Source organism: Misgurnus anguillicaudatus, chromosome 13 (genome assembly GCF_027580225.2).
Source record: "Misgurnus anguillicaudatus chromosome 13, ASM2758022v2, whole genome shotgun sequence".
NCBI lineage: Eukaryota > Metazoa > Chordata > Actinopteri > Cypriniformes > Cobitidae > Misgurnus > Misgurnus anguillicaudatus.
The window spans coordinates 15,683,933-15,695,867 of NC_073349.2; the positions used below are offsets into that span (position 1 = coordinate 15,683,933).

General features: G+C 36.2%; 1 protein-coding gene across 2 annotated transcripts in view; it reads right to left on the reverse strand.

Annotated features, from left to right (window-relative positions):
- lamb2l (laminin, beta 2-like) overlaps positions 1 to 11,935 on the reverse strand; it is a 44,426-nt gene that overhangs the window by 31,682 nt on the left and 809 nt on the right. The window contains exons 1-2 of one of the 2 annotated variants that reach the window (XM_055188570.2): positions 6,246 to 6,304; positions 3,341 to 3,416 (exon numbers count right to left, since the gene is read on the reverse strand). In XM_055188570.2, coding sequence (XP_055044545.2) covers positions 3,341 to 3,374 — 34 coding nt within the window. In that variant the 5' untranslated portion in view covers positions 3,375 to 3,416; positions 6,246 to 6,304. Of the gene's footprint in view, positions 1 to 3,340; positions 3,417 to 6,245; positions 6,305 to 11,935 lie in introns of those variants that run through there. The other variant, XM_073875153.1, reaches the window with a different exon arrangement.

Sequence of the window (11,935 nt, forward strand, 5' to 3'; positions counted from 1 at the left end):
TTTAGATTATTATACTGTACCCTTTCCACTTTTGTACTGTGTAAAGTTAATAAATTACTTATACAAAACACGATTACTACATAGCTGAATCACACATTAAAATTATCATTTATAAGCCATGATTACTACACTTTTACTATTAAAAAAATGCATTTTGTAAGGTATGTTAATAATTTACAAAAAAAAGTATTGTTTTTGTAAAGCAGATGATGACGCAAAAGTACTGACGTGTCTGCAACATGAATATTAGTTTATTATATTATTTTTTTATTAACTTTTATTAAAAAAAATTGTATGCTTCTATTTTGTACAACATAATTAGCTTTGCTAGTCCGCTAACGCAGACGAAATATCGCAATGACAATTTTTTGAACAGGCATTATTGCTAGGTACCAATCGGGGTCCTAGGGGAGACCGAATAGCTAGGGGGGACCGAATTGCTCATGACACCGGTTTGGACTACAGCCCTCTACTTCCTGCTTTAATGACATCAAAGCAAGAGTTTTTGACTAAACTCCGCCCACAGGAATACGTCAGTCACCAGCTAAGCTTAAACGGCTCTGCTAAGCTAAGCTGCTGTCGAATCACAACACACTAAACAAACTACACAATCGTTACATATTTCTGAAGGAGGGACTTCATAGAACAAGGAAGACATCAGCCCGTTTGCAGTGCAAACAGCGGTATAGAGATAAGTCATAAGTAAATACTGCGTTTATTTTACACGTGAAACATTAAAGGAACAGTAATTAAGAAATTTATATCAATTAATCATAAAATGGCCCTGATATGTCACTAGACATTAAGAAATGATTTTCATTTCAAATACTTATATCACTCACAACAGTGGTCCGGCCAGGATATTGTCATTTAAAAAGTGGAGTTGCAGCCCTCAACTGATGTTTATGTTGTCATTTTGTGTATTGGCCACCAGTTGTGTGATTGCAGTACCAGTTTTAGCCACAAGTGTTGTTATTGCAATACCAGTTTTGGCCACAATCCTACATACTGTTCCTTTAAATCAAAGCTTCAAAAACACAGGAAGACGGAACCTTTAAAACTTGGTAAACATTAAATGGGTGTTAAAGCTGACACTTTAAATATGCAACTGGTGAAAACACAGATCCATAAACATCTGCCGTTATTACAAATATCATGGTGACAATGGCTGCATGGTTTCGCTGTCTACTCTTTAAGTCAGCATCTCACAAGCAACTGAATTGAAAGCACTTACAACTTTTATTTTAAACTTAAAAAAATAGCTAAATAGAAATAGCATTTTGCTGTTTAGAATCGGCTTTGTGTTCAAAGTGCACCTATTACGTCTAAGCATGTTTTTAGATAGACAGCTCAGTACAATTTGGAACCGAGCCAATTTTGCTGCACTTATTTCTATTTATTTTGTTCATTTAAATGTAGCAATTTATCTGTGGCACATGCATTAAGTCATCTGGATGAATAAACGATGATTGAGCACATAAGGATCCTGATGAAATAAACTGATGGACTGATAGCAATTGTGCTGTGCTGCAATAAAAGAATGGGCCAGACTATTTTTGTGGTGAACAAGTATAGTCACAACTAATAGCTATTCACTACACTGTTATCATTCCATTCATTGTGAGGCACACAATACTTCCTCTACTCATAAATGTTTCAATGGAGATGCTAATGAACTTTTTACTTTCTATGTCACCCCCATTCAAACATACACATTTGTCTCTCTAGCTTTGCGTTTTTCTGTTTTCTGTTCCATATAAATTAATGTTTTATTTAAAGTTTTGTGTTAAATACCTTTTTTAATTTACACTAATCAATACTGTACTATTTTATTTTTTTACATTCCTCAGAAAGAATAACTTACATGTTTGGTTTCATATTTGCCAAGAAAATGCCTCTGGAAGTACTTTTACATTACATGTACACATTTGGCAGACAATTTTATCTAAAGCAACTTTTAGTACATTGAAGGTATGTAAGGTAATTCGAACATACAACCTATGTGAACCTGCATCACCAGCATGAGCTCAGGGGCTATAGGTGTCAAAAGCACTTGTGCAAACCTCTGCACCATAAATCCTATATTTGAAACCCTTGGTATTAACCCTGAAATAATTCATCTTCCCCTATCTTTCTTTTAGCACCTTTAAACAGCCCCTTGAGGGTGATTAAATCCTTATGCTGTGTTTGGTAAATAGCAGATTATATTGTTAATACTCTGAGTTTTATACACTTTGAGAATATAATGCAAAGGAGAACATTAGGTGACATGGCATTAATAAAAGGTAGAGATAGAGACAGTTTTTGGTTAAAACATAGATAGAGAGACATAAACAGATAGAATTGTGACCTACACTCTTCAGTAACACAAACTTTCAATTCAATTCAATTCAATTGGTAATTGTTTCAAAGCAGCTTTACATTAATAGAAGCAGGGAAAAACACAGAAAAATCGCCAGATAGCATAAGCAGCAGAATTTGCTGCGGCTATGAATCAACATTATAAGCGAGCATATTACTAATGTAACGTATAGAAGAGTGTGCTAAGTTAAGCCAATAAAGGCTGACTCCCCAGGTTGAAAAACCCCCTAGGAGAAAAAACTGGACCTTTTTAGCCGGGAGAAAAAAAGTCCTAGGAGGATAAAACCCTTGGGAGATATATATATATACCCTGTATAAACTGTCCAAAGACCAACATAGGAGAAATGTAAAAACTGAATTGGGTTTGCTGAATGTGTTGTATATTTGCAAATGCTGTTTGCATTGCTTTAGCACCTATGCATGCACCTATGCATGCATGCCACAAATGCCACTCACAAAAGTGGCATCCGTTTCGCAAATCTGGCCCATGTGTCCATAGGTGCAGGGTGGCCACCACAGCGGTTTACAATCCCATACACTGAAGGGACATTTTCTTGCATGTTGAAGCCCCAGGTGTACGGTTGCATTATAACACACAAAGCAGCAAACACACAATGCCTTTGATTACTTCTCTTCAGAAAGTTAAAGAAGAGAAAGGGCAGGCCCAGATGCTACTGAAGAGAGAAGGGTAACAGGCTGGTCATGTTTTGTTGTTTAACTCAAGATTGTTCTGTGTTGAAAGGGACTCTAGTGAGAGCTACAATGAAAGACCTCCAGCGTGGGGGGCAGGTGAAGGTTTGTGTGTTTGAACTTCACTTTCTTTAAAAGGCTTATGTACCGCTCACCACACTGGAGATAAACACACTGGATTATCTGAGTTGTCATCAGTCATTTTATAATCCTGATTTTTGTCTGATGTCTGGAAGATAGAGTGAAAATGTCCAGCATGCTGGTGCGTTGGATGTCATCAGTGGCTTACCTAGAATCAGGATAATGAAATATCTGGACATCATCGCTGGTTATCAGACGAACATGAGCAGCTGATATCCAAAGACCTGAAATACAAAGGAAAAAGTTTAAGAAATCGATATAAAACTACACTGTTACAGTAGGTAAAAAAAAATGGCCTCAAGCTGTCACTGGGGCATAACCATTTATTTGGTAACGATATGTACCTATCTATCTTTAGGTGAAATAAGTACTACAGCTAAGGGCTGTTTATTTTTATTTTTTCTGACAGTTTATGAAGGTACGTACAATAAACTACAATTTTGCCCCCTTTTGCAAAATAAAATTAAACATCATGCACAAATATGCATTTTTAGTTTTGCAATAAAGAAACAACCATAAGTTACCTGAAAATGTAAATGTAAAAAATAAATAAATAAACAAAAATGTAAAAATCCAACTTCATGATTCAAGCTAATATTTGTTACATCATGTTAAAATATGTGACCCAATCTATAAAAACCCAGCTAAAAGTCATTTTTTGTGATTCACTGTTTTCTACATAAAATCATCCTACATAAGGTAAAGAATATTCTATGAAAAAATAACCTCAATATCTTTAATATTAACCGAGTAAGGTCATGTCAAATATTGAAATCAATGTGAAATCAAACCTGGATGCTCCAAATCTCATAGTTAGAGTATGAGTATTAGACATGGTCACATATGTTAAATAATTGTAATACTTCAATTTTTTAAATTCTTAAAGGGACACTTCACCGATTTGCATTAAGCTTTGTATCGTTTTTGAATGGTCATGCATCATTCTCTCAGTTTCCCCTGAGATGGGAGAAATAAAGATTTCAGTGTTGCACTTCCTTCTTTCAATGATGTAAAAATCGTCATTTTGCGTCATTAAAAGAAAGAACTGCTGTATCTTTGTCAAAGGTGTAAGACTACAGACACTCATTCCTCATTTTTCCAAGGTGGGGGCTATGGGTGGGACCCACTCACGCTACAGACCTATTACAGATCAGTGGGTGGGAATTACGAAAATATACAAACACAGACGGAAAAAAAAAGATCAGCCGCCATCTTTATGCTAAGCTAAGCTAACAGATGTTGTGGAGCAAGCCAGACTTTAGTTAGTGTGGCCCTGTCCCAAATTGCGCACTTAATGTGGACTTTCGGTCTCGTGGGCTTAAATTGCGCATGCCTGCTTAGTCTACGAGTCTGTAGAGTGTCCCATCTGTCATTTTTACACTTTAAAGTGTGCTCATCAGCGCCCCCTTGATGCTGTCTCCGGGGAAGCCCGCACTGCAGCAGGCTTCGCGCACTTTACCAACCCAGAAGCCCTTGCGAAAGAGCAAACAGACCAAGCGTGACGCTCGAGTCTGTCCCAAAATACGACTCCGGTGCACCCACCTGGACTCGCATCAAGGGTCCCTAAAGTCTGCACTCTATGATGTCATCAAAGTGTGGACTCTGAGGAGGACAGGGCCTTCGTAATGTTGCTATTAGAGCATAAATAATATCTGCAAAATTATAAAACTCAAAGTTCACTGCCAGGTGATAGATTTTCTTTAACAGAGTTCCCCTTTCAAAGTCTACAGCGAATGGCCGGTTTGGACTACAGCCCTCTATTTCCCGGTTGAATGACGTCAATATAAGAGTGTTTGACTAAACTCCGCCCACAGGAATACGTCAGTCGCCAGCTTTGGCTCAACGGCTCTGCTAAGCTAAGCTGCTGTCGAATCACAACACACTAGACAAGCTACACAATCAGAACTCGTTACGTATTCCTGAAGGACTTCATAGAACAAGAAAGACATCAGCCGTTTTTAGGAAAGTGAAAACAGCTCTATAGAGAACTGTGTGAAAAATAATGCGTTTTTTTACACGTGAAACATGAACACGTGTTATATTGCGCACTTTAAACACAATCAAAGCTTCAAAAACATAAGGAGAACGGGGCCTTTAATAGGGTTCATGATTGCCATTTATTATATATACTACTCAACTGAGCACTTACAAACAGGACTATGGGTAAATCAATGAAAAAAGAACTTAACCAGTCTGACCACATCAATGCAGTAACTTGCAGTGCAGCTCAAACTATTGACAGTCATCATTCAGTGCATGATGCTATTGTTGTGCTCACCCAGCATGCACTCCAGTGCTACATCTATGACCCAGTTATTAATGTGTTAACTGTCTCCAAACATTATGAAACAATGTTAAATAGCAAGGCCTGCAAAGATAACTAATATATGCAAGCTATACATAATACTTCACACATGTAAAATATGGCTCACCAGTCTATGTGAGAGCTATATTGACTGTATAGAAAACTGCATTGTGAATACACAGTTTTGACAGTATAAAAAACAATAATCTAAATCATTAGAGGAGCACTGGGCCCCTTCTTTAGTCTGGTGGTGGTGAGAGGACTGACAGGTCAGCTATACCACACAATACCACACAAACCCTATTTTCCCACACAGCCACCAGTACTCCAGCAACAAAAACACTTCACAGGCAACAAATCCTCTTATACTTACTTAGTAACTACTAGAAAGAGCAGAATATTTTACTGATATATGATATAATCTGAGTAAAAGAAAACATCTTTTAAACACATTTTCTACAATGCAGAAACAACAGTACATGTAATTTGCTTGTACAGTACAAATATCACATTCCTTAAAATCAGTCTAGATAGAACATCACAGGACAGTTATCATGCCTCACAGAATAAGACCCCAACAACACACTCACATCTAAAAAGATATAGATGCATAACTAGATAAAGCCATGTAAATTACAAAGCAAAGAGATAAAACCAGCATGACATGTGCATTGCCTACATCTGTATGGACTTTATAGTCTTTATCAAAAAAAATTTACTTTTACAATACAAGAAATACAGTACTCACGTAACCAAGCTGATAAAATCTCTCTTGCAAAGAGTGTAAAGTTAAGCACCCAAAAACTTCACAAGCACAACTGGCCTTTCCAGACCAAAGAAAACCAATCAGAGTGGACGAAACGCCGTCCCCCCGACTCGGTCACCACAGCAATGAAGTGAATGAAAGCAATTCTCATTCAAATTCTGCTGTCAAAGGGGTAGCCCGTATCTAGGCTGAGGGAATGCACTGAACCATTCTTTAGGGGGCGTTGAGCTGGTTAAGGGGTACAGTGGGGGGGTAGTCATGCTTTGGGTTTTCTGACCACACACACACCTTCTCCTCCAATACTCCCAACTCGAGGGTACAAACCTGACAGAGATGCTTAACTGAAGCTGAAGACTTCTGATAACAGCATCTCTCTGTAATGCAGTTTAATATAGTTAATCATTAATTACCACATCAAACATGAACTTCACTTAACATCTCAAAGGAATTTTTACTGTTACTGAAATTTCTGATAAAAATTACAGTATATAGTATAGCACACATCTACAGTATTTACTGCTCAGTAAAGTACTCAAACCGCCCTTTGTAGAAATTTTCAATACGTACATCAAACATTGCGTAAGCAATGTGCATTTTAAACATTAAAGGGGCCATGGCACAAGACTGTTTTAAGATGTCAAATCAATCTTTACTCTCCTCAGAGCACATATGTGAAGTTTTAGCTCAAAATACCATATAAATAATTTATTATAGCATGTTAAAAATGCCACTTTGTAGGTGTGTGCAAAAATGTGCCATTTTGGGTATGTCCTTTAAAATGCAAATGAGCTGATGAAATTCAAACACTGATCACAACGATGGTGGTTTGTTGCAATTCAAACTCAATTGTGCTTTTCTCTGCACTAAATGGCAGTGCTGTGGTTGGATAGTGCAGATTAAGGGGTGGTATTACTATAATAAGAGCTCCTTATGACATCATAAGGAGAGCCAAATTTCAATGACCTATTTTTTTATGTGCTTGTAGAGAATGGTTTACCAAAACTAAGTTATTGGGTTGATCTTTTTCACATTTTCTAGGTTGATAGAACCACTGGGGACCCAATCATAGCACTTAAACACAAACAAGTCAGATTTTCATGCCATGGCCCCTTTAACACTAAGTAACCCAGATACAGTACACTCTAAAAACAAACGGTGCTTAATAGCACTAAAAGTGGTTCCCTGACTTGTAATCATAAGGGAACCACTTTAAGTGCCACATAGCACCTATGTACGCAGCACCCGTGTAGAACCATATTGTGCTATATAACCATATCTGGTGATATAGTGGTCCTATATCACCCCAGGATGGTTCTTCATGGGTGCTTTACAGGTGCTATATAGCATTAAAAATGGTTCTCCTATGATTACGAGCTTTTAGTGCTACTTAGCACCATTTTTTTAGAGTGTATATTATAGAGGTCAATGTTAATACATAACTAAACTCCAACACATTCACACCAGCTTGATCTTATGGGAGTGCAAATGTATTTTACGATTTGGCTAATTCGTATGAATTCGCACCGAATCATACAAAAGCTTATGATTAATATATATATATAAACAGCCTTGAAACCCCACCCTCATCCCTGAAGTCACAGGTGCAAAAGCAAATCGTACAAAAATGTATGAATGTGGTTGTATGAATTACTACAAATCAGCCACCTTTAAAAATACGTATGAATTGCCATGAGATTGCAAAAAAATCTTTATGTCATTTATAAGATTTCCCCGTTCATATGTAAAGCATTTTGAGTACTGAGAAAAGCGCTATATGTAAAAATGTAAGGAATTATAAGCTCTCTGTTTTGGTTTGGGGTGAGGGTGTAACATTGCCACGTAAAATTTATTGCACAGTTAATAACTCACTGATTACTACTAACATTTAAGTGATAAAGGGAATGTCTAAACATTCATTATTTTTCTAATAAAACAAAATATTCAAAACAAGTATCGACAAAGGTTTTTGGCAAACAACCATTTTCTTCACTCCTTATCAGAAAATTAAATACTGTATGTAGCTCACGGACCCTTTCTCTGATAACAATCTTTTGACAGTTCATGACATCTGTTTTGAGCTATAGACACAACACACAGTAGTCAAACTTAATATTAGTGTCTTTATTATGTCTATATTATATACTTATATAAGAAAAATGTATAAGTGTAAAGATTGTGTAAATACATGTTGTTACATTAGGCATTTAAAGTAACCCAGTCACTAAAGTAACCCCTGACCCTAATCCTAACCTTAAACACCTGTATACGAAGTATCAAATGCTTTTTATGTACTGTATCATTTGTATCATATTAAATGGCACTCTCTGTCATTGTGGATGTAAAAAATAGCTAATACATTAAACAAATATATTTATATCTGATAGCAGTCCTTTCCACCCGTATGACTAAGACTGATTGTATATCAGGCAAGCAGAAAAGGAAGGACACAGATTTATATTACAATTCCTTGTCCAAACCTGTCCTATAGTCCTACCTAGACAAACCCCAAAAAAACTTGTAGGCAAATGTATATTACAGTAGCTTTATTTAAATGAACTAAATAGAAAAGTTTGCATTAAAAAAACAAAATACAAAACAAACACATAGAAGGGAATATGAAGTCATAGATATACACTCTTAGGTACAAAGTTGTCACTAGGACTTTACCTTTTAAAAAGTTCCTATTTGGTACAGATACAGTATGTACATTTGAGGTACCAGTATGCACCTTTAGGTAAAAAAGTGTACTTTTGACAGTGACAACTTTTGTACCTTCTTGTACTTTCTGAGAGTGTAATGTATATGATCTGTTTACTTTCCATGATATCTGGCTGTGTAAATCCATTTATGTGTCACGTACAGTTTCCTTACAGTTTAGTTTGCTTTAAATTCAACCATAAAGCTGAATTTGTTGAAGACAGACTAAGCCGTTTCAGCCAGCAACAACTGAGGAGCTCAGATGTAAAAGTCTCTAAACGCCACCTCCGTCATAAATAGGATGATATTAACCGAATGGTCTTGGCACGTATTATACAGTACGTTTATAAAATACTTTTTCTTAAAATCTACTTAATCTGACCTCAGGCCATTGGGAAATACAGGTTTGTTGACAGAAACCATTAAGAGTCAGATAAAAAAATTGTAATTTACAAGAAAACATGTCAGACGCGCTTAGAGGGTTAAAAATGTTGCTTGTTTTACTTTTAGGAAAAACAGTTTAATAATACAGTACATGTTTTCTAGAAATAATAATAACATAACAAGTCTCTTATGAGGATGAACATAAAAACACAATAGGAGGTAAGGGTGGAAGACATGTACAGACCAAATCCAAAGCCTCTATTCCCTCCCATAAATCTGTACAAGATTAGACCAGTATTCATTGTGATTCGGCTCAGCTTGTATAAGTAAACACTGAACACAATGTCAGAATGACCTGAACCTTACAATAACATAGCTCGAGGGAAAACTGTGATTAATAAATCAATGTTTACATTCTCTGAAAGACCTTGAAGCTGTTGGTGCATGACCATCAAAGACATCTTCTGCCATCAACAACCACATAATAATGTATATTTGGGTAATTTTATCAATGCCATAAACTCTCAATGCATTGTGCGTTTTTATAGTCTCTATTACAAGGGATATTAAATATCAGTCCAAAACAGCAGCACCTGGCTGACAGCAAATTAAAGCCTTATATATAGGGTTAATCTCTAAACATACAACCTGAATACATTCAGGTGAGCTCACTCACGCCCTCCGGCCTTTCCGGAGCAAGAGACCAAACAGTAGCCAAAAGTAAACTTAAACCCTGACTAAGCACTTCACCTTCAGATCCACAATGAGTCATGAAGAGCAATTTCCAAAACTCCCTTCTTTACTTTCACAATCAAGCACAGACTAAAGTGTAACATATTTGTCTTATAAACCAACTGACTCATTATAATTAATAATTTGGCTTATTATTTACATTTGTGCATTTGACAGATGCTTTTATCCAAAGCGACTAACATGGCATCCAAGCTATACATTTTTATATGTTTGTTCCTTGGAAATCGAACCCATGACCTTTGTGCTGCTGCTAATATAATGGTCTACCAATTGAGCTAATTGGTGATAATTTAATACACATCATAAAAGACTGAAAGACTGAGAAGAGGACCAGGCACTCCTGATAGCATCATTCCAGAATATTCAGTGAAGTGATGAGCGATATTCCGGAACTGGATCATTTTTAGCATTCCTCTCAGACTGAGAGAAGGATATTATTCAACACATGTCATAAGACAATTTACTCAGCTTGAGGTCATGTATCGAAATACTACTATGACAAAATATTACTCATTTTTATATCTAGATCATGTTAGTTACCAACACTGTAAAATAATTTTTATCAGCATGTGAGATCCCTCGGATTTAACCCATGACCTTGGCTGTACTGTGTTTTTAACATAATTTTTTTACATTATCCATAAAGATTGAAATGATGTTGAATCAATGAGTCAAATCAAACTTTGATAGAGTAGATTTTGCGACTTTTGCCTGGATTTCACAGAGAGGGTCCGGTATAACATGCCCAATGACGGCATTTCTCCTAACAGCAAATTATTATAAAAACATAAAAGCACACAAGGGTAAAATTATCATGGCTTAGTACTGCACTGCTGTGTGTATATTTTGAGGCAATTCTTGTTTTGATATGCATAACGTTTCATTCTCTCTGACATGAAGATTCAATGTGATCATCAATTATCTTTCCATCGACTGATGCTGCTTCAAAAATCCTAACATCCTAAGCTACAATCAGACAACTGACGTTTTAAATAAAGCTCCAGAGAGCAGGAGCAGCCAGCAGAGCTATCATAGAGACACAGAATATGTTTTGACAGCTTTTACTGCATCTGGGAGTAATTTTTGCAAATGCATCAGATGCAATCAAGCATTTCCCAATTTATATGTTTAAACTACAGTGATCTCAATGTGCAACTGCTAATATCAACATAATTAGTGGATGTAACTGTCGCCAAATATTATAAAAAATAAAAATCAGTTATAAACCATTATATGAGTTAAAGGAACTCCTTGAACTTCACTATCACCCACAGCAATGAGGCTAAAGGTCAAAAGAGAGCCGATTAAAGTTATACTCAGAAACACGGATTGTTTCCCATGTTATGACTCGAGCTGTGCTATATTGTCATGTGACAGCTTACAGCCCTTAAGATTCTTTAAATTTCATAAAATAATAAACAGATTATTACAATAATGAAACTATGTCTGTCCACATCCAGGCAGTTCCTGAATCTCCATTAGTTCATGCATGCACATTTTACAGTATGAAAAACACGTCTGCAACAGAGAGTGAAAGTATAAAAGAACAGATCCGTATGCAAGGAATGCAGGGTTTTATTAACCCAGAGATGGCCAATGGCAACAGCGGTACAAAGTTACTTTCAAGTTAAATGCTTTTATAAAGGACAAAGGTGATAACTAAATATGTCTAAAGGATAAAGGCTAACACAACAGTTTCAAAACAAATAAGCATTCTTATTGCAATTGCTATAGATCTGCAATAGGCTTGGTAGATCAGTAATAATCTTACTAGTCAGAGTTGGCTTGAAAAATATAAAGAGTCATATTGCTTGGAATGCGATATCACCTCTAAAATG